The sequence below is a fragment of the Vulpes lagopus genome, chromosome 5 (assembly GCF_018345385.1).
Source record: "Vulpes lagopus strain Blue_001 chromosome 5, ASM1834538v1, whole genome shotgun sequence".
NCBI lineage: Eukaryota > Metazoa > Chordata > Mammalia > Carnivora > Canidae > Vulpes > Vulpes lagopus.
Window position 1 is genome coordinate 34,450,947 of NC_054828.1, and position 25,260 is coordinate 34,476,206.

The following is a 25,260-nucleotide window of genomic DNA, read 5'->3' on the forward strand; positions in this document are numbered from 1 at the left end:
CTGGATTGGTTCATTCCTTCCCCTGACCCAAATCCTGAACCCTCATCTCATCTCATCTCATCTCATTTCATCTCATCTCATCTCATCTCATCTCATCTCATCTCATCTCATCTCATCTCATCTCATCTCATCGAACAGGTAAAATCCTTATAATGGCCACAAGGTCCTCTGACCTAGCTGTCTGCCACTTCTCTGTCCTTGTGTTCTAGAACTCTCCTCTTTGCTCAGTCTGCTACACTGGCCCCTTTTCTGTTCTTCTAATACACAAGGCAAGTTCCTGCCTCTCGGCCTTTGCTCTGGCCTTCCCTCTACTAGAATGCCCCTCCTGCTGATATCCACATCACTTGCTCCCTCACTTATTTCAGATGTTTGCCTAAATGATACTTCTCAGGATCATCTCCCTTGACCATCCTCTTTATTTTTTTTTTAAATTTTTATTTATTTATGATAGTCACACAGAGAGAGAGAGAGAGATGCAGAGACACAGGCAGAGGGAGAAGCAGGCTCCATGCACCGGGAGCCCGATGTGGGATTCGATCCCGGGTCTCCAGGATCGCGCCCTGGGCCAAAGGCAGGTGCCAAACCGCTGCGCCACCCAGGGATCCCGACCATCCTCTTTAAAAGTAACTTCCTCTCCCTAGAATTCCTTCTCACTGCCCTCCCAACTGAATTTTTCTGCCTCACAACCAACACCATCTGCATACTATATATTTTATTTCCTTATTTGATCCTTGTCTGTCTTTCCCCATTGTATGAAGGAAGGGAATAAGAAATATTTATCTTATTCTCTACGGTTTCTCTGATGCCTAATCTAGTGCCTCCATACAGTATGGACTTACAAAATAGGTACTGGATAAACGAATGGATGAATGAATAAACAAACAAATGAGTTAGATTACACTGCTCACTATCCTTTTAGCACTTTCCTTACTTGAAAATCACATGCTTGTCTGCTTTGCCTATTTATTGCTGTCTCCCCTAGGTGACTATAATCTCTTTAAATGCAGGAACCAGAGCTGTTTGGCTCACCAATCTCTCCAGCATGCTGCCTGATAAATGGGACATGTTCAATCACAGCTTGTTGAATGAATGAGTAACAGAATACTAGAGTAGGGAGTAATGGACTTGGCATCTCTGTGGAGGAAAGAGGTCACCCCACATTAGAGCTGCAGAGTGTCTGGAGCTCTGTTGCATTTCTCCTCAAAGTTGACTACAACTGCAGTTGTTTCCTGTGCAATATTCAGGCTTCCTAAGGCCTTGTCAGGAGATGAGTGATTCAATTTCCTGTTCCTTTATAATTTCCCCCATGTCCCCACACTAAACTCCCAATAGCCGAAAAACCTCAGTTCTGCTAGTTGTACCCTCAGGGAGCCTGACATAGCAGCTCAGCTCTGTCCAGACAAGGGCCAGGGACAAGTCAGATCTCTGGCCTTCGGATGTCTGTGAGTGGATGCCAGGTGGGCAACCACCCCTCCTCTGCCAGCATGTGACATGGCCCTCCATCCTTGGTATTATAGGCTAAATTGTGGCTCCTCCAAATTCATATGTGGAAGTCCTAACCCCCTAGTACCTCAGAATGTGACCTTATTTGGACACAAGGTCTTCACAGAGGCAATCATGTTAAAATGAGGTCACTTGGATGGACCCTGATCCAGTATGATTGGGGTTTTTATAAAAAGAGCGAGTGGCACCTAGGTGGCTCAGTTGGTTAAGCATCTGCCTTCAGCTCAGGTCTTGATCCCAGGATTTTGGGATTGATCCCCATGTCAGGCTCCCTGCTTAGTGGGGAGTCTGCTTCTCCTCTCCCTCTGCCCTTCCCCCTGCTTGCTGTGCGAGTGTGCTTTCTCTCTGTCAAATAAAGAAGTAAAATCTTTTAAAAAAAAAAAGAGGGAAATTCAGAGATAGGCAGTTACACACAGAGATTGCCATGTAAAGGCTAGAGTTATCCTCTCACAACCAGAAGGCACAAGCAGTAGCAAGGAGAGAGGCCTGGAACAGATCCCGTCTTCACAGCCCTCCTAGAATGGAAACGTTTTCCGTTATGTAAGCCCTCCAAGTTTGTGCTATTGGTTAATGGCAGTCCTTTCACAGTCCTTTCACATGATTCTCCATGGACCAGCCTGAGGACAGTGTGGCTGGACACCCTAAGAAGGCCTGGGTGGGGAAGGAAGGTAGCACCTCTGTACTCACAAGATGCTGGGTCCTGTGGCTCCCCAGAAGGCTCCATTGTGCATCTTCTCTAGGTGTGCATTTTCCTTGAGCTCCCTGTGGGGAAGGACAGGGTCCTTAGTGGAGTTTGCCCTTTATGTACTGCCAATCACCGCTGCACATACACATGTGTGGAGCAGCCTGCCTGCTTGGTGCTCAGCGTTAGAGGGAAAGGGAACTAGAGTGAAAGCAGAGAAGGACATGCCAGTGCTGGGCAAATGGTACAACTGCTGGAGTGTGTGTTTGGCACCCCACCCCCCGCAATGTCCCCCCTCACTTGGTAGGATGCTTTGTCCAACAACTTAAAGTGCTCACCCCGTCCTGTCCTGGAGTGAAGAAAACTTGCCACCACACATCTAGGCAAGGATGAAAATGCTGTTCCAGTGTTCAAGGCTGAAGGGTGGAGGTGCAGCCTCCTCTGTATCTGGCACTCAGCTGCTTTGACCTTGGAGGTCTCAGATTTGGCTAATATACTGAAGTTTGCAAAGACCTTACTTGAAAAAGTAGAGTCTGTTCAAAGTTATCCCTTTCATTATGTTAATTGTACTCTTTTCTTCTGGGTGTACATTCTCAGTGGGTAGGAAAGGGGAGGAAGAACAGCCGGTGTAGAAAATTGCCACACACCCTGCAGGCCCCACACGGGGTTCTGTGCTGAGTGTATGATTGTTGCCAGGTATGTGTGTTGTGGAAACAAAAGGGTTGAGGGCCACTGCTGTTAAAGCTATGGCAAAACCAAATACTGCTACACATTAGCTACCAGGGCCTTCTGTTCCCTTGAGTTCCAAACAGAGTGAACTATTCAGGAATAGCTCAGCCTGGCTCTGCTCCTGTCTGGGCCCTGAGGCTGGTGTCTCCCTCTCTGGGTGGATGAGGGAGCTGGGAGTGAGGTCCCTAGGCTCAGCTTTGCCAGTCTTCTTTTAAGTACTTTCTACAAAAGAAGAACGGTGACTCAAAGAACATTCTGGAACATGCATCCATTGTTGGTGTGATGATTTCAAGCACGGGAGCATGATTCTTCTGCATCACTGTTACAGTGTTACACGGCAAAACAAATAGACCAATACCCACTCTCCCTCCCCTCCCCTGCAGGATCCTTAGGCATCTTAGCTCATTTGATAGCAGTACATCCTTTTCATTGTCTTTCTGCATGTCTCCATGTCACGCCTGCCATTTAAAAACTGCAAAAGCCCCTGGATCTTGCTCCCTGGGTGGCTGTTTTCCACAAGCTTCTACTAAACGTTTTCCTTGGAAATCCTCAGCCCTTCCATCAGAATGCACCCGTCAGTCTCACACATTTCCATCCCCTGGGTGTATTTCCACTTTCAAAGAGATGAGGTTGTCAGAGTCAATTGCTGTTTAAAATCTAAATCAAAAGAAAATTTCCTTTCCAAACCTCCATGGCTCTTCTTCCTGATTTGGTTTGTTTTAATTATGTCCTGCTATGGTCATAAATCATTGAAATGGGGCTCTGTGAGCAAATAATCCTCATGTCAGCCAGGTCAAATTAATTGTTCAAATTTCATGACAGCATTTCACGTGTTTTATTAAAACTCTGGTCTTTCTGTGTACTGATAACTCTGCATTATGTAACTCAGTTAAAAATAAATTTGTCTACCACATTTTTCTGGGGGTCCCTCTCATGTTCCCAAGTGACACAGCCCTCCAGGTATGAGAAGTACAGGCAGGATAACCTCTTGAAGCACAGTGGGAGATCCCTCAAACTCCACCCAAAAATTTTTAAGTGGGGTGCTCTGGGAATGGTAGGGATTGCCCCTCAGAACCCTGGAGGTGTCTGAAGGCAACAACCTTCTGTTCTGCTTCTCTCCATCCTATCTTGCCTTGGTAAATAGGAAGTTTGAGAACTTTCTAGGGCTTTGGTGTCATCATTCTGAACAACTTTGGACAGGCCCATTTATGAGGAAGGTGCCAGAAATGGGTTGAATGGATAGTTTGAAAATTTTGCTTGATGGTTTTGAAACTTACTTCCACTTCTCTGCCTTGTCTTGCAGTGGGCCTCCTTGTTCTTAGAAAGACTCTTTTCCATTTTGCCTCTGAGTTCTGCATGATTTGTTCCTGCTCCATCTCCAGGTTTGTCTCATACTTATTTCTCCTTGTTGACTCTCCAGCCACACTGGCCTCCTCTCAGTTCCAGGAGCTTACAACTTCTTTTCTTTGCCACTGCAGGACCTTTGCCTATCTTGCTTCCTCTTTCTGTGATGTACTTCCCCTCCTTATTGCCACAGTGGGCTCTTTGTCATCTTCGAGGCTCAGCCTAAATTTCATGTCCATATAGGAGGCTATCCCTGGGCCCCTAAACCTAATCCCTTGTACTGTCGCAAATCTCAGCAATGGGTTATTTCCTTCACAGTGTATATCCCTATCTGCAATCACTTCACTTCTTTGTCCTTTTGTCTGTATCTTCTGTTAGAACAGAAGCTTCACGAGGGCAAGGATTCTTTCCACTCTGCTATTGCAGACCCAGCTCCTATCATGGTGCCTAATATATTGGTGATACTTAATAAATGTCTACTGAATGAATAAGAGAATGAAATTGATTTGTATTCTTGGCAAACTGATTTGCGTTCTTGGTTTCCTCTTTCTCGCAACAGTGAGATGTGGAGGATACAGAATCTTGACTAGTTGGACTTTAGGAAGTTCATACCCATTTTGGCATCACCAAGGCAACTGGAACACTGCTGACCAAGGCCCTCCCTCCTGAAGTCCTGTTGTCCCTGACCTCCCAAAGATGCACCCTGCTGGTGTCCCTCCCTCTCCATTTGCTTTTGCTCTGGCTTTTCTTCCTCCTTTCTTATTGTCCCCCCATTTTATATTCAGTTTTCTTATTTCCTTTCTCATCCAGGTGACCTGAGGCACAAAGGCCTTCAGTTGTCCCCTCTGTTCCGATAGCTGTTGTCTGTCCCTGGTCCTGTACCTCACACCCCAACCCCTGTCCTCCCTGCTAACAGATGAACCTTCATTACCCCTCTCACTTCACGTCCCAGAACTTTCAACAGCTTCTCATTTTCTACAGAAGAGAGTCCAAATTCTTTACTGTGGCATCTGAAGCCCTTCCTGCTTTGTCCCTAGAACTTTCTAAAAGGTATTGTTTGCTGTTCTGTGGACACATGCTTCCTCCTCTGGGCCATTCTCTTTGTTGTCCTCTGCTTGGAATGCATTTTCCTTCTCTCTTTGCCTGTCCAACTCAAAGTCTACATCTCTCGTGAGGCTTTCTGGAATTTTCTTCTCTTCTGCCTTTGAATCTTGGAGGACTTTACTTCTCTCAGGGGAAGCAGCATATTTTGCCTTCTGTTTTAGTTACTACTTAGTGTATGGTTTATATACTATTTGGCAATGCTTCTTCCTCGGCCGTAAACTCTGGTGGGGCAAATGCCAGGGCTTATTCATCTTCATTTCTACCCCAAATATAGCATTTTCCTTCAAACACAGCTGATGCTTGGCAAACACTTGTTGAGTGAATGAGGCATCTGAAAGTACTGTGCCAGGAGAGGATAGGATTTAAATTTGGCACAAACAGATTCAATTGGCTACAGCGAACTCTTCGTTGAATTCAAGTCAGCAAGAAAATGAAGGAAAATTTACTCCATGATAGGAAGCTACCATTTCTCGAGCACTTGGTATGTGTCAGACTCAGGCTAAGATCACAAAAATACAATCTGATTTATCATTCATTTGTTCATTTGTAGTTCATTAACTGTGCAAAGTAATAAATAATAAATGAGCACATATTCTGTGCTAGGCACTGTGTTAAGTACTGAGGATAGAAAACAGACCTTTCATTTTGGTGGGGTATCCTCAAAACAAGCTTATTAGTGGCTCTATTTTACGGATGAGAACGCTGTGTCTGGGATAGATTAAGTAACTTGCTTAAGGTCAAGATGATGAATGTTGGCATTGGAATTTGAAGCCCAGTCAGTGACTCAGATCTGTTCTTAGCCACCAAGCTCTGTAGCATGGCATCAATATAATAGAGTCTTTGGTTAATATGTATAATTAAAATAAATATTATATCGTATAGACTTATGCTACTCAGCTTGAGATTGGCATCATCAGCATCTCCTGGGAGCTCGTCATAATTACAAATTCTCAAGCCCTACCCTAGACCCACTGAAGCAAAGTCTCTGGGGGTGGGGCCTGGGAATCTGTGTTTTAACAGTCTCCATGTTATTCCATGTGTGTTAAAGTCTGAGAAGCACTGGTATAGACTGTGGTTTATATAACCTATTATAAAAGCCTTTTCATTTTTTCCCCCTTAATTTTGGCTTCAGTTGAACTTTTCACATGCTCTTAGTTTTTATTATACCTGACTGCTGGGTGAATGTCATCTCACTCTGTTATGGTTCAAATGGCCCCACCCCAGCAGGTTTTGTGAATGAGCCACTCTTTTTGAAAAGGAGCCACAGAAGGAAACAGAGGTGTGGAACAATGAAAGAAGCAGTTGATAGGGATGTACTCCTTGAGTTAAAGGCTGTTAGTGCTGGGGCCTAGGGTGGGATATGATGAAAGCACAAGGCCTCCTCCCCCCGTGAAAAATGTACTCGACAACCCCCCTGGCAGTAGGGGCAAGGGGCTGCAAGTGGGCCTGTTGTGGCTGATTAGCCTGGTAACTAGGGTCACCTGATTTCTCTGTAAGTGGGGCTGGGGGAAGAATTTCTTCCCTGAAATCAGGCTGCTTCTAAGGCACCATCAACCTGAGTGAGGGGGCTGGAGAGAGAGGCTGAGAGATGAGACTAAAGTAGGGTGTTGAATATTTTAGCAAACTGTCAACTTTAATGTCTCCAGGCTGCCTCTATCTTTGAAATCAGGGTGCTCTGGGGTTTCTAGCCAGCCAGTTGCCTAGTAACATGAGTGAAACACTGAGGACTAGCCACTTGAAAGTTTATTTTTGTCCTGAGTTAGTTGCTGAAGATTGAATGTGATCTGGTAGCTTGGAGTAATATTTCATTTTTATTCATGAGCTGGGGAAATAAGCACATACTTACAGGGAAATCAGTGTCGTCCCGTTGAAGGCATGACTTTGTATTTCTTCAAACCCATTTCTATATAGTTTGCTGAAGTGAGAGGAGAGAGAATTTAGCAGTGAAAGAAGCACATTTTGAAACCACACACTCTTCCTTCTGTGACACTCATTACTAAGATAATTACCGGCATTCACAATATCTAGCTCTGTTTCTCCAACATTTTGGATTCTAAGGAGCTGGTGAGATAGAACTGGTGTTTTTTTGTTTGTTTGTTTGTTTTTGTTTTTTAATTTTTTTTCTTCCTGCTCTAGTTTGGCTTAACTTCCATCAGCAGCAGCACCACCAATTTGTTTGTTTATTAAGTATTATTAGGTGCCAGATACTTGATCAGTCATTCTACATACATTTTATGACTTAATCCTCACTGTCATTTCCATGATACCAATGAGAAATCTAAGTTTCAGTGTTGTTGTGTAGTTGGCTCAAAGTTAAAGAAAGTAGGGGTAGAAGTAGAATTAGTGGCCAGAGCTATCTGCCTAGCATTCAAGTCTTGCCTCTGTTTCTACAGGCCTGTGTGGGTGTGTGGGCTTTCCAGCTGACTGAATGTAGGGAGCAGAGGAAGACTCCAGTACTGGGTTAGCTTTTCTTTTTCTTGCATGGGTATGTGTTTTTGCTGATGTCATATTTGGCTCCATAACCAAGAAGATTTCAATTCCTGTTAAAGGTTCTTTAACCAGTTATGGATAGTGAAATCAATTTAGTTGGGTGCAGTCAGCATTTAGCAAAATGAAATAGAACAGAATAGGACAAAATGGAAAATATTGGAGTGTGTTGCATGTAATTAGGGTAGTACTATTTATGGAATTTTGTTCCACCATTTTTCTATGTTATATATATATAAGTATACATATATGTATATAGATCTGTACATGTCTGCCTAGAATAAGATGAAAGAGGTTTCTCAAGACAGATGTTGGGTAATGTTGGATCCAGGAACAAGCTTAGAGAGGATCAAGTGGGTACACCTTCATTTGCAAAGAACAGAGGAGGCTCAGAAAGGAAAGTGACTTGTCTAAAGCCCACCACAGGCAGAAATGGGACTAGAATGCACTTGTCTGGGGCTAGCTACTTCCAGCCTATCAGTTTCACTGGGTGTTTTCACTTTTATTCCTGAGATACCCACTTGGCCCCTCTTCCTCCTCCTGCAGGGCTGTGCTTGATGTCATGTTTTTTTTTTTTTTTTTTAGATTTATTTATTTATTCATGAAAGACACAGGCTGAGAGAGAGGCAGACGCACAGGCAGAGGGTGAAGCAGGCCCCTCGCAGGGAGCCCAATGCGGGACTTGATCCCTGATCCTGGAATCATGACCTAAGCCGAAGGCAGATGCCCAAGCACTGAGCCACCCAGGCGTCCCTGTCATGTTCTTTTTGTGGCCTTCCCTGGCTGCCCATTTAAACTACACCCTCCCTTCCCCCTGCATTCCCACATTCCTATCCCCCCTCATGGATTTGCTTTTCCTCTGTGACTTTATCAGCATCTGACTTGTGATTATACCATACTCGTTTATCATCTGTCTTCCCCAGCAGAATGTAAGCTTCATGAGAGCAAGGATTTCAAACTGTTCTGTTTCTTGCAGGATCTCCTGCATCTAAAATAGTGCCAGGTACTTGGGACAATTACAATAAATATATGTTAAATGCATTGGATGAACAATGGGTATATGTAAGATTAATTTCTTACTGTAAATCATAGCCAACCAAGTAAGTTTGAAAGTCACATTCTTAGAAATATTTGTGCAAGTTCTTCATGAACAATGATGTAATGCTCCAGTGAGAGAGGGCTATGCTGTGGAATAGCATAAAATTAAGCTCCAGTATCTGGCAAGACCCTAGCTTCCCTTTCTAGGGTTGCTGGTAGTTGCATGGTCATGTCAGGGATGGCCTAGTGGGTTTGACTTAAGAAACAGTTTAGGGATGCCTGGGTGACTCAGCGCTTGAGTGTCTGCTTTTGGCTTAGGTAGTGATCCCCGGGTCCTGGGATCGGATCCCACATCAGGCTCCTTGCGAGGGACCTGCTTCTCCCTCTGCCTATGTCTCTACATCTCTTTCTCTGTGTCTCTCATGAATAAATAAATAAAATCTTTAAAAAAAAAATGAAACAGTTTAGACACAGTCCCCAGCTGTCCGTGTTCCAGGTGGCTGCTGTCTGCAAGGTTTCTCTGGCCTTTGTTAAATAAAACAAGCATGGAATTTCATCTTGTGGTGTATATGGATGTGTGTAGTGTGTATGTGTGTGGGGAGGGTCTCTTTCTACCAATACATAGTACACCTGAGATAAACCAGCATATAAATAAATCTAAGTAGGACTCTTGAAGCATGACATTTGCACTGGAATTCAGAAAATACAGAGATTACAAAATAATTCATAAAGCCTCCTTATTAATTTGAGTTCAGAGCAAAATCATTTTGTAAAACCCCCGGGTCTCTTGTCATGCTTGCTACATAGCAGGAGCTCAGTCACCAGGCTGCGTGGGGCAGTAGCTTTGCCCTTCCATCTGAGGAACAGGCTTCTCTGCTTCTTTTCTTGCTCTTCTGTGCTTTCTTCTGGAATTTTGAATTTACAACTTCACTTATGAGCTCTTAACTGTGTTCTGTAATGGATTATTGGTGCCATTTTTCAGTTGTTTTCTAGAATTTGAGGGGATAGGTACTTGGTTTATCTCCATTGTTTTGTGTAATTATATGCAACCTTGCCTCCTTAGCAGCTCAAAAAAAATAATTCTTTTTAAAAATTTATACTCAGAATATTATTTTTCGGCAGTCCCTTATCATTTGGGGGTTTGAATTCCTTTATAGCAACTTCTTGCAGATGAAGGAATCATGTTGGACTTTTCTCTGAACTTCTTTGAAATAGAATTTCTTAGCATCTCTGCCAGTGTTTGTCAAAGCATTCCCATTCATCTACTGACTCAGAATCAACTGGAGCTGCTTGCCAAAAATGCAGACTCAGACCTACTGACCAGGTGCACTGCAGAGATCTGGAATCAAAATCTTATAATGATATTCAGGAATATGTACTTTTATAACAAGCTCTCCCAGTGAGCCTTGAGCATGTCACATTGGGGCTCCTTGCTCTGGGGTACAGCATAGGATGATGATAAAAATCTCAGCATTTTCATATGCTAGAGAACTGAGTCCAGAGTCTGGTCCCCTTATTGCTCTTTCTACCTTCTAAGTGATGGAGCTACATGTAGAGTGAATTAAGAAAAAGTAGCTCCTACTCTATTTTGAGCAAAGCAAAGCTGCCAGCAGTTGTCTGGATGCCCCTTCCCCATATTGTTATATGCTAGTTTTGATACATATTAGGATTTTATAATTATTTTTTTTCGTGGTGTTTACAATGACATTGCTCTAAGTGCAGCTTTCTGGTTAAATTTGTAAATCTTCAACTCAACTGCCTGGGCTTGAATCCCAGCTTGCTACTCATTAGCTGAGTTCCTTTAAGCTGTTATTTAACCTCTTTGTGTCTTAATTTCCTAATCTGAAAATAGGGATGATAATCATGACTTCAAAAGGCTGTTGGGTGTATTAAAAGGCTAAACATGTGTTAAGCACTTAGAAATAAGTCCTGGAACACAGTAAAGGCTTAATGGGTTACTATTATTATTATTATTATTATTATTATCATTATATTGTGGTTGTTCCATCTCTCTGACCAAAATAGAGGGAAAGGGTCTTCCTTGCCATGCTCTGGAGAGGACTTCCATGAAATGCAGTAGTTGGTTTAATTGAACTTTCATCCAGTGGGGCAGGGGCCTTCCTATTCTCCATGGAGCAGGTCAGTTTAGTGGCCCAGACTGCCTCGCGTGGACTCACTCTCCAGAGGCCCTCAAACATCTTTGGTCTATGTTGGTATCATTGACATTTTTGTATTAGGACATTTTTCATGTCGTGTTTTTGTTTTTTGTTTTTTAATAGCCTGGGTCCTTATTGTCCCGACTTTCCAAAGAATGAGGCTGTTTCCTTTTCAGCTGCTGCTCCTCGGCTTTGTTCTTACCAGTTGTGCACAAGAGAAGGTGTTGCTTTGTTTTGATTACAACAGTGGCTTCCTTACTTTGGAGAAGTTATAAATATGAGTGGGAGGCCTCCTGCTGTCAGGCCTGCAGAATGCTTTAAAATGCCCCTTAAAACATCTGGAGAGTCACTTCAGATAACTTTTTCCCCCAAACATCATGGTGTCAGAATTAAATGAGAACGGCTCCCTTTGCCTTGAGGATGCTGTCACAAGTACAGAAGTGATTTCCCCCCCTCTCCTATATTACAATAGCTGCACCTTACTTTAAAGCATTGTCTATGTTCTCTATTCAAATGTCAGCAATTGTGATTCAAAAAGAGAGAATGTCACCTTTTTATTCAAAATAAGGTTCAGGCTTTAGAACTTAATCACAGATGATACTCTAATTCTGAATGCTGCCCTGAAACAAACTCCAAATATTCCTGGGGCTCTAAAAGCATTTCTGGGGTTATATTAACAGTATTAGATGGCATACTCTAGTTTGCTTTTGGATCATGTGACCACCTAGCTTTTGGATGATTTTAAAGCAGAAAGCTTAATTTGTGTTTGCAGATCTGCAGGGTCTCAAAAAGTGGCCTCAGGGTTTCTATTTTAGAAAATATGCCCATGGTGATATATCTATAAGCAAATTTTTATCAAATGACTATATAGATACCTACTAAAGAACAAGGATCCTAAATTCATCACTTTCTCCTCCCTGGGGTGTTTTGCTGGACTTCTTTTATACCTGAATAATTCCTCTGTGTAGAGTGTATGAAGACGCTTCTTTAGTGGATACCCTGGCAGTAGTTGTATGGATAACTTGTCACCAGTCACTGTCACCAAGCCGATCACTGTACACTGCCATGACCCTAGTTCTGAATGATCATCAGAATACCCCCATTTCTGTGGGGCTCACAGTCTCAATGGCAAGGGAACCCTCTCTCTGATGTGGGCATACCTCCTGCCTTTCAGCAGCACTGAATTGTTTTGTTTCCCTTCATTTCCCTCAACCAGGTTAATATCATCTTATAGGACTTTAACATATGTAATAACAAAAAGATAACAAGCATCCAAAAGAATGATGACAGCAATGGATTATAATATATTGAATAAAATTTTTGAAAAATCTACTTCCACAGTGATATTATAAAAAGAGATCGAAAGGAGAGGATTCTTCCTTTTTTTTTTTTTTTTACAGAAGTGTACTGATAACAAATGTAGAAGAATGATCAATGATCAAATTTCAAATTTCCATTTTGTAACTCGCTGCATAATAACCGAATAATCACTTGATGCTGAAACCATTAGATGAAGCAATGTTGGCCAATGGGCTAGTTGCACCCACTCAAAGTTCCCACTATGGTTTATTATTAATGACAAAGGGAAAAATGTGCCCTTACAATGAAGATGTCTGGCAGTCACATTTAACCAAATGGCCAAGGAATGTGGGATGATGTACCTTCTGGTTTGATGCACTGGGAGAGATACAGCATGTCTTTTGCAATGTTTTTGGAGAAATGTTGACCTGAATCTAATCCTGACAATACAGTCAGATGAATCCAGACAACTGACCTGGGCTCCTTCAAGGAATTCATGTCATTCAGAACAAAGGAAAGTGAGGGAGCACATCTTAGTGGGTGGATAGGAGGTGAGGTTGAGAGGACCAAGGGACATAATAGTGAAAATGCAATGTATAAAATTTTGATTGGATTCTGAGTTTTAAAAAAATCTATAAAAGACATTTTCATTGGAATGTGGACTGTAGGTTGGACAATGTCATTAAATTCATGGTTTTGTTTGTTTGTTTATTGTTTGTTCAGGTGTAATGGTGTAGATACATAAAATATCCCTGTTTAGGGGAGATACATGCTGAAGTATTTAAGGTATGAAGTGTCATAATATCTATAAACTTCTTTTGGATGGTTTGGTCCAAAGGAAATGCACTGTATGTAATTACATACATAGAGATGGGGTGGGTGTAGCAAGCTCCTAATAGTTGATAAATCTAGGTAAGATGTATAGGGGTGATGTTGGAAAGACAAATGGAAATTGACTCCACTTGTCCACTGAAAATTTTAAAATAAAAAATATTTAAAAAGAGACAATGAGACATGATGTTTTCAGGATTGTCTAAAACATCTGGCTTTCTGAATATTATTAGCTTTTAATTATGGTGGTGTTATGTAGTTGACACGATGTAATTGAATTTGCACGAGGAGGTATTAATAATCCCTTTGGATACACAGAGACAAGGCCATGCCTGGGTGGTGTAACTTGACTAAGATTCATTAAACACAGAGCCAGGACTAGAACCCAGGCTTTCTGTTTCAACCTTCAGCAGTCTCTTTAGTGTGGCTTATCAGAGGTGCAGCCTGGAATCCTGCCATCCTTTTTGCCAGGCATTCTTTCTTTGAGAATTAGTTGCCATGACCTTTCCTTCTCTTTGTAGAGTTCAGACATGAATCAAAGTTGCCTCTTTTTTGAGACTTGTATGACCAGTCATCTAGAATATTTTAAAGGTGGTGCAGCCAAATCCTGCTCGCTCAGGGGGTACATTTCAAGGTGGCCTCTTGAGGAGATTTAATGAAAAGCCAAAGTGGCTATAAAGGGACATAAGAGTATAATGCATAGTTTTAGCATTAGCCCCACTGAGCTTCTCCAGCATCAAGTGAAGTGTTTTGTTTTCATTAAATGAGCTCACAGTTGGTAAAAATTGAGGGGGGGGGGGAGGGCAGGAAAGTTTCCACAAAAAGCAAAATCTCAAATACTAATAATGAAGAGAGAAGGCCTACTTTCATTATTTTCTAATTAGGGAGTTGAACTTTATAGCCGAGAAAATAGGGCTTTCCTCTTTAAGTGTAATACCCTTTTTCCAGCAGGGTGCTCCACAGGATCCTTCACTGACAGAAGGGCCCATTCAGTTGAGAACAAGTGCCAAGCAAATGACTAATCACTCTGCTTCCAGATGAAGGGCTGAGAGTGAGAAGGGGGGGATAGAAGCACAATGCCCCCTGGGCCTGCTAGGAGAGATAGATCTGCAATCCTCATTAACTTCAGAGGTGGGGCAATTTTGCCCTGTTGGTAGGCACTGTTCTTTTTAAAATCATAACTAATATAAGTTAATGACTCCACAATAAAAATACTGTGCAGCTCTCATGTGCACATGCTGAAATGTAACATGTGAAAGGAACCTTTGGTTGTTCCTTGAGTTCGATGGGGTGGTCCAGTCTTGGGATCTCACAGAACCCTGTGGATCATCCCAACATTTGTGTTCTCGGCATCTTCTGTCCTTTCCTTCATTCCATTTCCACTTCATTTCTATGGCTGTACAGTTACCTGGGAGGAGTACCATTTGGGTCCTGGTTATTTTTAGATTTAGGTCAAAATCAAAGGATTTCTAGGATATTTGTGATCTTTCAATAAAGGCTTCTCTATTAGGTGGTTTCTTCTTATTACTTTTGTCAGAGTTACTTCTAAGGTTTTAATTCTTTATCCTAGCATTCAAGACTCAGCAATCCAGTTTCCCTTCCACCCCTGCCATTTATCTAAACCTATTTCCTGTTTCTTCAGCTGGGTATGTACTACCCAATAAGTAAGACATATCCTCTTGTCCTTGTTCTCATAGCCATGCCTTTGCTCACGATGTTCCTTCGCTTAGACTATTCGCTCCCCCTTTTTTGGTATGTAGTACCACATAATGGTTAAGACTGGAGCCACATGGGTTCTAAATCATGACCCTGGGAAAATTAGCCGTGTAGTGCCTTGGTTTCCTCATTTAAAAATGGGGTTGTTAGTTCCTACCTCATAGGGTTGCTGTGAGATGTAAATGAGTTTTTAAAAAAGTATTTAAAAACAGTGCAGCGTTTACTTAAGTGCTGTATAAATATTAGCTGCTATTATCACATTTATCCATACAAATGTTGCTGATACTACAAGGTCTAACTGAAGTCTCAGCTCCACTGTGCAGCCTCTTCTGACTTCTCTAGCCCAAGAGGACTTCTTCGAGACTTCTAATTTCTGCATAACACAAACTCTCACAGCGAATATCTACTGGTTTGTATTATTCTTTCATTATTTCATGTTTGGCCCCGTAATTTCTCCATTTTCCCGGTAAGTGAGATTCTGAGTTCCTCGGTGACATGGATTGTATGTCTTTTGTGTTCACAGTAGAGACATAGGAAGACCCCCCCATCCCAAGGTATGCAGTCACACCCCATGCAATCTTTGCTCTGTTCTGACAGGAGATGTGATAGATGAGTAGTTCTGGATACATGCAGCAGTGAGTTAGGAATACTTTATAAAGAGCTGGAAGGGCTATAGTGTGTGAGGGAAGTAGAAGAGCAGAAAGACTGTAGAGAAGATTTTCTAGGCTATCCTGTCTCCTTCCTGGTATTTAAGAGCTGCAAGTAGGGGCACCTGGGTGGCTCAGTGGTTGAGCGGCTGCCTTTGGCTCAGGTTGCGATCCTGGGTCCTAGAATCGAGTCCTGCAATGGTCTCCCTACAGGGAGCCTGCTTCTCCCTCTGCCTATGTCTCTGCCTCTCTTTCTGTGTCTCTCATGAATAAATAAGTAAAATCTTTAAAAAAAAGAAAAAGCTGCAGGTAAAAAATTTATCTTGAAATAAATTTTTTTTTGTTTTTTTTTGTTTTTTTTGTTTGCTACTCTGTATTCTTTTGATTGCAATACTCTTGTAACATGTAATTATATTGTGGAGTTACACCTACACAAAGTAAAAAAGTACTATACAATTGCAATGTATATTGATACCAATATTTAGAATCCATAATATAAAAGTGAATCCTCTGAGATGGTCTCTTCTCTTGCCTCACAACTACCTTCTCATTTTGGGGTCATCCAGTGCATGCTCTCCCTTTAAGGGCACGCTCATTTATTGACTCATTACAACCCTGTCAAGGGCTGTAACCAAAGCAGAAAGACAAAGAGGGATATAGATGTGGGGAAAAGAATTGAGTATGGGTACTGGACTTTGGATACAAGTGAGACATGGTGCCCAGAATGCTCTGTCTGAATGGTGGGGCAAAGGCAGGTACCCCATGTGCAGATGGCTGGGACCCCAGAGAGAAAGAAGTCAGGCAGATGAACAGTGAAGAGAATAGGTTGGGTTATCTGCGAACTTTATGTGCATGTGAATCACTCCGGTACTTGCAGATTCCAAGTCAGTAGTTCTGAGTCACAAGAGTCTGCATATCTAACCAGCTCTTAGAAGATGCAGTAGATGCTGGTCCGTGGACCATACTTTGAATAGCACACCTTAGTAAAGAACATAAAAGGGGTAGGAGCTATGAGCCTCATAACCTGATGAGTGATTGTCAAATAAAAAGACACTATTTTCAAGTTTTAAGTGATAGAAGGAATGAAAGCAAAGTAAAAAATCAGAGAGAGAGAGAGAGAGAGAGAGAGAGTAAACTAGTGAATGCAGGGTCTATTGATCAACTATCCTACCTACTTGGAGAATATTTTTCCAAACTTCTCATTTAAAACTTGAAATTTCTGTGCTCTTTGAACCAGGGCAGCCATTTCCCTCCAGGCTCCATCTTCCCAGCTTCAAAGCATTCCATTGATGCAGTGAACAATTTCATCAGTTGGAAATTTGGTCACTGTCAATCCTCAGGGCCCGTCTGATTAATTTTAAACTGAGTGGTTTGGTTGGTTGTGTGAACACATGGCCCAGCTGCAATCCACACAACTGCTCTCATCCTTAGCATTTTAGGTCATAAAGAACGTTACTGGTGAATGAGGAACGTGGCCAAAGATGAGAAAGAGCTCACCTCAAGCTAGAAGCGAGAATAGCAGGAGCCTGTATGTGAATCTGGGAGTTTACTCACAGTGTTATGGATTCGTTATTCATCCCTTGAAAAGCATTTCCTGGTATGGTGGTTATGTGTAAGTTATCACAAATTTCCCTGGAGGAATAAAATGGGAAATATTTACTTTCCAAATTTTAGCTGCAAATAGGAAACTGTTACGCATAGCAATCAGCCTGGTACTTACAGAATGAAATTAAATTCAGAGGAGAAGATCTTCGTAACATCTGGAAGCTTCCGGATGCCTGTGTTACAGATGCTCCTGTGATTTGGGGCAGGGTGGGGATGTGGGCAGAGAGTGAGTAAAAGTGATTGTTATTAAGGCATAAAGATAAAAGCAGCAGAAAGGCACTTTGCAAAGACTATTTTCACATTAAAAATATTGAGTTTGGCTTTCTTGGTAGCACTTTTGACTGTTGAAGATTGTCAGAATTTAAAAGCCCCTAACACAATGGAAAAAGTTGCTCTAAAGACTCCTGTTTAAAGATCTGGGAGCCGGGACTGAACTTCCAGGTCTTTTTCATCTATATTTATGTTTCCAGCCTGTCTTTTTCCTATTGCATCAATTGCATTTTTTCTGTTGTATTCTATCTTATTCTTTTATGGCAATTTGCTCTTGATAGTTCTAGAAAACATCCTCTACTTTGGAATAGTCTCTAACTCAAACACTTTAGGAATATTAATCTCTTATGAGAAATACATATCCCTTATTAAAAAAAATAGTTCTCTCTTTTGCTACCTTGTGGTTCAGGAAGTTCTTCTTCTTTATAACTTACTGGAATCACTGAACATTCTTTTGGCCATTGGAGCTGAGGCTCTTCTTCCTCTCACCTTTTATTTAAACTTCAAAACAGAGAGAAGCAGTGATAGGTTAAATTGAAGGGTATCTTATTTCACAAGAATGGGACTCTGTTAGAGGAGTCCAGGCATCTGGATTTTCCCTAACCAAGTTTTAAATTCACCTATGAGGGACTGCAGAAACTGATATGAACTTCCTTGCACTCTGGTGACAATGGAAGGAAGCCAGGTTCTCCTTTGGCTCTTTCTGATGCTCCTTCTTTCCTGTAACCCCAGATCGCACTGAATCCTTGCCCTCTCTGTGACTGATGATGGCATCGTAACTTAGCAATGTGTACTGGAGATGGAGGAATATCACTTTTTTGGGGGGTGAAAATGCTTTTTTTTTTTAATTTTTTAATTAATTAATTAATTAATTTATTTATTTATTAGTCACACACAGAGAGAGAGAGAGAGAGAGAGAGGCAGAGACACAGGCAGAGGGAGAAGCAGGCTCCATGCACCAGGAGCCCGATGTGGGATTCGATCCCGGGTATCCAGGATCGCGCCCTGGGCCAAAGGCAGGCGCTAAACCGCTGCGCCACCCAGGGATCCCTGAAAATGCTTTTTAATAAAGACCATGATTCTTAGATAACAAGGAATATAGAGGTCAAATTTGGTTCTGGGATTTTCTTGTATTTTTCTCTTTTTTTCCTTCTGTTTTTCTAAAGTGATTGATTTTGCAGATGCCTATGTGTCCTGCACAACCTCAGAGGCCTGGAAAAGTGGAACACCTGGTCTGGGAACCATCCAGTGTTAGAGCTGGCAAAAGAATTATGCTTGTGCCAGCAGCAGCTCCTCTAGGAGGCCCCAGGGCGAGGCTATACAGGTGACAAGAGAGATGTCCTCCCCTCCTTTCCAATTTTTTTTTTTTTTAAGGTGGTAGGTAGAGGTTGTGGGTTTCCACCCCTTGGAGATTTTATGAAATTTAATTTGTCAGGAAGAAGAGAGGACATCTGTGTTAGAAGGATTTAAATTTTTCTGTGTGAATATGTGACTGCTTGACATGTGAGAAGATCCATAGTGATCAGTTTAGAGACTGTATCAGGTTTCAGGAATTTTGGTTTTGCTGGCAAGGCAATGAATCTGCTGGGTTAGAGTGGTACTCAATGTATAATTCTAACTAGACTTAATAAGATTTAATGGGAAATAGAAAATAATGATTTAGTTTATAACAGTGCCTACCTCAAGGTAGTACTTAAAAGTTCTCACTTCAGAAATGAACAAATGAGATGAAGGAATCAGTAATTCTTAACCAGAGATGGACGTCAAATCAGAATTGCCTGTCCTCCTTTCATTTGTGGTCTGTCTGCATCACCACCTCACCGAAGAGATTCCAATTTACCCTTTTTAAAGTGTCATGACCTCTCCTCCCCATTCCCACAATCAGTTTAGAAAATCATTGCAAAGGAGATGATACTCTTCTCTTGTGTTTTTTGGAGAGTGAAAATGTTGGGAGCCACTTATATGGATTCTGAAAGCACCCAGCCTGGTGGCTGACAAGAAATGCTGATTAAATTTTAATCAGAAGGCTGAAGACAGACGTGCAAATAATGCTAAGTATATAGTTAAAAAATTCTTCCCAATCTTTTAATTATTTTGATTTTCATCAGATACCCAATGTCCCTCCTCAGTTACTCAAAAAGGAGAAATCCTTACAGGTATTTTAACCGGGGGAGATTTCTAAATGCTCCAGGCTCGATGTACACCAGGTTTTTGGTGTTCTGGATGAGTCTGTAAAGAGAGAAGGAGCAGTTTAAGAAATGTATATTGTTTGGAATGCACCAGACCATGGTCACCAGAGGATGCTGGCTGAAAATGGCATCAACAAAAATCAAGTGACTTTGATGTGCTTGAGAGGAGCTCCTGAGAGCCTGGAGATGAAAACTGCAAGGTGAGAGCCAGCTGGCTCTTGCCAGGAAGCTCTGTTCTCAACCTCTTGTTAAGGCAGGTGTAAACACAGCTGGGAGTCTGTTCCACCCCAACTTAGTGAGGTAGCACCAACTTCCAGAATTCCTGGCCAAGAAGATCCTGCCCCCCAATGGAGCCTACACACTGGGGGTGATGGAAGATTCCAGTCTCAAGTCAGATGAGCAAATTGGCTACTCTCCTTTATAGGCAAACTGGTCTTCTTCATACTGGCCTGGCAGCCCACTGATCAATTATCCAGATGGGCACTCATTCTTTGGATTAGTACAGGGGCTTGGATTTGGGGGAGATTTATGCCCATTGTATAGGTAATTTGTTATGTGATGATGCCCAGCCTCCTAGCTTCCATGGGCTAGTGTGCCCTTCTATAAAATTATAGTAATAATATGCACTCTTCCTACCTCATAGGTTGGTATGTAGTGAGTAATAGAATAGGTAGAGATAATGTCAGAGTCAGGGCTTTGTAAAGTATTAAAGTACAGCTATAACTAACTCCACAGTGGTATGATTGGCCTTCTCCTTATTTTTCCAGTGACTCTGACACTTTGAGAAATGGCCACAGTTGTGTGTCTACTTTGGATTCAATAAAAGGCCAGTAAATGCCTTTGACTTTCTTACCCCCTGCCACAACCACCTGAAGAAATGATAATTACTCTTGTTCTACAGAGAAAATATAGTGTATTGGCTAGTTAGAGGGGCTCTGGAGTCAGTTTGGTTTTACATCCTGGTGTTACTAATTATGTGACCTTGGATACATCACTTAAAGCTCAGTTTCCTCATAGGGTAGTTTTTGAGAAGTCAATCTGTGTTTCTGGTTCACCGTAAAGCTTAAACCAAAGTTAACAATTATAATAGTTAATGAAATCAGGATGTTGAATGATTTATCTCTAGTCACACAGTTGAGAAGTAGCACAACTTGGAAGTAAACTCCATTTTTCTGACCCTGAGTCTGGTGTTCATTCCCCCTTACTATGGTTACCTAATGTTTGTGCCTATTTCCATCTTTTATGTCCTTTTGATTCTTTAGAGGTGAGTGATTTGTTGTAATTATTTTTATAACAACTTAGTCAAGCAATCATGGACCATATAAGGCATTATATAGGTAGGATGGAAGGAAATTTTATCTCTTAAAGAGCTTTTGGGGTCTCACCTGAAACTACTCATCCATACATTCCCTCACTCAGCAAACATGTAGTAAGCACCTACACTTGTAAGTATTGGGGATACAGCTATTAACAAAGAAAGCCTCATGGGGCTAACATCCTAGTCTCAGGGCCTTCCTTTGGAAAAGTCCATAAACTTTCCCTTAGAGCATTTTGTTTTTCTTTCTGTTGCACCATGAGCAATTTATATATCTTAAGCTGTTCTGGTGGATCCCAGTATAAGCTGTGTTTCATTATCACTTGGGCAGATTTCTAGGTCTGGGACAGCACTGTCATCTGTAATAGTGATGACCTCCTCTCCCCACTCCTCTCCCTTCTACTTTCCTTCCCACCCTCCCACCCCCAAAATTCTACTTCACAGCCAAGTCCAGAGTATAAATCTGCATTTGAATACCCATTATTTTGGATTTTCCCATAATCAGCTGGTGAGGTAGTCTCATCTTCCTGACTATACTGTCATCTCCTGGGGAAGATTTATATTTTATCTCCTCTGTATTCCAGCAGCACTGGACCCCTGGTTGGACATGTGGCAGGTACCTCTCAAATACTTATCAATCAGTTATTCTCTTTAGATAATTGCTAATTGGACCATCCATACAGAGACCTTGTGGTGTGGTGGGGAATGCCCAAGCGTTGAAGAAAGACAGGCCAGGGTGGAATCACAGCCCTGCCATTCTCTACAGTGCCACACAGGTCAAGTTACTGACTTCTCTGAGCCTCCATTCCTTCCCCAGAACAAAAGGAGTAATTAACACACTTTTCAGGGAAGCTGTGAGGATAAACACAACCTGGAGTGGGAGTAGGGGGAATGCCAAGCACTAGTGCACAGAAAATGTTTGTTGCTAACTTCCTTCCCCTTCCCTTAACTTTCAAAAGGTGAAATTTTTAGAAGCTCAGGGTTGAGCCAAATGAGGCAGCAGTAAGAAGCCTGGTTTGAGAGTGACACGACTCAGTTTCTAGCCCCAATTCCAGCACTGACTTGCTGTGTGACATCAGACAAGTCAGTTAACCTCTTTGGGTCATGGGTTCATCATCTGAAAACTGAATTGAGCCAGTGTTCACCCATCTTTTTTTTTTGTAAATTTGAGGAAAATGATAATTTGGGAAAAACTGTTTTTAAGAATCAATTCTAAAACATCACAATAACAATAACAAACAGCATACACATGTCCATCACAGGGCTTTACATGGTAGGCTTCCAAGAATCATTTACTAAATAAATGAAGATGCCCAAACAGTCCCCAATAAACTAATTCATGATCTTTAAGCTCTTTTTCAAATTTTCTCACTATCCCAGATACCTCATACCCTCCCTTCCATAAGGTAAGAGCTACTTGGCAGGACTCCACAATGTCAATTTTAATTTCCAACTTTGTGTTGTGATGTTTCAGAGTTTATACAGCTCCCAGGGAGAAGCAGTTGTCACCATGGCAACCTTCAGGGCACTGCAGTGAGAGAAATTAGTGCCTGCCCAGACCTAGTAATTGCTATAGTCTTTTCCTCTTGGATTCCTAGCAGTGGATGCTTGAATACAAATACTGAGTGGGCTCCAGCCAGCGAGGGTAATAGTGTACAGCAATAAACTATCTGTTAGCTGATGCTTACATTTCAGACAAATTGAGGAGGTTGTCAAAGGCATTAGCTTCTATCTTTTCCAGAGAATCACTCTGAGAGATTTCACTAGGGGAGAGAGAGAGAGAGAGAGAAAAAAAAAAAAGAAAAAGAAACGTGAAAGAAATGACCATGCATGCATCACAATCAGCTGTGTGTGTGACTCAACAACTGGAGGCTCTAGGGTGTCTTTTTTTTTTTTTTTTTTTTTAGGGTGTCTTTTTAAAAAAGAACAGGGATGCCTTATGTTGTCCTCACATCATAAAGTGCTACCATCTCCCTTTAGGAGCATTGATGGGCATCTATAACCCAGGTGAAGTTGAAATGCAGGTTTCAGTAACCCCTGTTTGTGTGACAGGTTTTTTTTTTCTTGTTTATCTATGACTTGGAGTCACAGATTGTTACAAGTGGACAGGTCTTTTGAGAAAATCTAGTCAGATTCTCTTGTATTGCAGCTTTGGAAATTGAGATTCTTCAGAAGAGAGGCAAAAGTGTTTATGGGAAGGTTCACGACCAGGATCCAGATGTCTGAATTCTCAACTCCATCATTACAGTGAGGTTTTAAATTGGGTTGCATTTGTTGTTTCATAACTCTTTCCTTTTCCCAAAATCCGGCTCTGAGGCAATTGCAAGATGGTCAACTTCTGCACCTAGTGTCCTTTCTGGGTTATAACTGTTGATTTCTTTTCTTTTCTTTTTTTTTTAAATAAAGATTTTATTTATTTATCCATGAGAGACACAGGGAGAGAGAGGCAGAGACACAGGCAGAGGGAGAAGCAGGCTCCATGCAGGAAGCCTGACATGGGACTCCATCCCAGCTCTCCAGGATCACGCCCTGGGCTGAAGGCGGTGGTACTAAATCACCGAGCCACCTGGGCTGCCCCTAATTGTCTATATCTTTAACTATTTTTCTCTTTTAGCAAATTGAGGGCAAGCAGTATGTCCTGTTCACTTCTGAATCTGTGGTGGCTTCATATTGCCTGGTACATAGAGTATGAATGAATGAATGGAGTTTTTAAAAAAGATTTTACATGTTTATTTATTTTATAGAAAGAGAGTGAACAGGGAGAGGCACAGAGGGAGAGGCAGAGAATCCCAAGCAGACTACGCTGAGCATAGAGTCTGACATGGGGCTCCATCTCATGACCCTGAGATCCCAACCTTGGCTGAAACCAAGAGCTGGATGCCCAACCAACTGAGTCACCAAGGCCACCCCTGCATGGATTTTTTTTTTTAAAGACACAAATGTAAAGGAACCAGCTTTGCCATATATCATCCCAGGCATGCAAATAATGTCAATGTTACCCTAAAATCCCAACATAAGCTAACACTTGCTGCCAGCTAAGAAAAAAGTCTCATATTCATAAATTGTACATTTGAATGTTTCTAAGGTTAACATTTACTGAAGCTTTCAGACTTGAGAGCTTTAGCCCATAGAAAGACTGAGCCTAAGGCAGGTAATGTCTTTTATGAACAATACAGTAATGGATTATTCCTGAACTGATTCATTTTATTTGTACCTAATGGTTTGTTTCTTTAGCTGTTGTCGTTTTTCTCATGAGGAGGTCTAATGCATTAAAAGTTATCAAAACTCACCATTTAAATTTGAAAGCAGAAGAATAGGGTTAGGTTCAAGAAACTGACATTTCTGTAATTCTTGGGGAATTATTTTTAATATCCTCATTGCTTGCTGATACCCTACTAGCAGTCAGAGATTCCCCAAGGAGCTAGGATTGATGATGCAGCATCTTTAGAGATGTAAATTGGCTTGGAAAGCCCAGTGGATTGTTAAGATCAGAGATGCTCTCTAGGAACTAAATGACCTTTGAGGTCCTTTCATGTGGACTAACCTTAAGGAGGATGCTAGAATACTGGACTCCTGAGAAAGTTCTTTCATGTCTGGTGTCTTATGCCCTAGAGGCTGAGACCCAGGGAGAATGGATTAAAGTTACATCTGACACAAATGTGAAATCACCCTGTATTATCAGGTTGCTTAACACTTTTGATAAAGGCCTTTAACCAATACAACTATAAATACTCTGTTTTTGTCATACACTTATTATATTTTAGATATAAAGATTATCTTCTGATACACAATAAACCTCCAACACATTTTCTTTTATGTAGGTGTTATCTAAAAATGTGACACAAGGGAATAGTGCTCTAGCAGAAGCAGAAGTTTTATGATTGGAATCTATTTTCTTTTCTACTTGAGAAGTTTATTGTCACTTATCAAAATGCATTCAGTTCATTGAAGCAAGGTTAATTATCTGGAATTTAATGACTCTTGAAAAATCATACTTTTCTTCAAAAGTCTCTAGATATTATTTGTATTATAAAGATAAAAATACTGAGGTTTCTTTAACACACTTTCTCTCCTAGAAAAATTATCCCTTTTCAATTATGTTTTCTCTTGCAAAAATTTTATTATTCCAATTATGAATGTCTTTTGATATGCAGCATCTTACTTACATTTTTATGACCTCATTAAGTCCTCTGAAAGCTTGAGATGGGACTAGTTTGATAGGGAGATAGGTGAGTGATCTAGAAAAGAAGAAAGGAAAACCACGAGTTTAATATTTAAGACTGGGCATCTTTTAAGTTCATGAATAAAATGTGTGTGTGTGTGTGAGTGTGTGTGCGCGTGTGTG

The 25,260-nt window shown here is 41.4% G+C and overlaps 1 protein-coding gene across 1 annotated transcript in view; it reads right to left on the minus strand.

Moving 5' to 3' along the window:
- LHCGR (luteinizing hormone/choriogonadotropin receptor) overlaps positions 1-25,260 on the minus strand; it is a 57,227-nt gene that overhangs the window by 12,481 nt on the left and 19,486 nt on the right. The window contains exons 2-8 of the mRNA XM_041757185.1: positions 25,082-25,153; positions 22,604-22,678; positions 19,566-19,640; positions 17,257-17,331; positions 17,091-17,168; positions 7,209-7,277; positions 2,191-2,265 (exon numbers count right to left, since the gene is read on the minus strand). Coding sequence (XP_041613119.1) covers positions 2,191-2,265; positions 7,209-7,277; positions 17,091-17,168; positions 17,257-17,331; positions 19,566-19,640; positions 22,604-22,678; positions 25,082-25,153 — 519 coding nt within the window. The remainder of the gene's footprint in view (positions 1-2,190; positions 2,266-7,208; positions 7,278-17,090; positions 17,169-17,256; positions 17,332-19,565; positions 19,641-22,603; positions 22,679-25,081; positions 25,154-25,260) is intronic.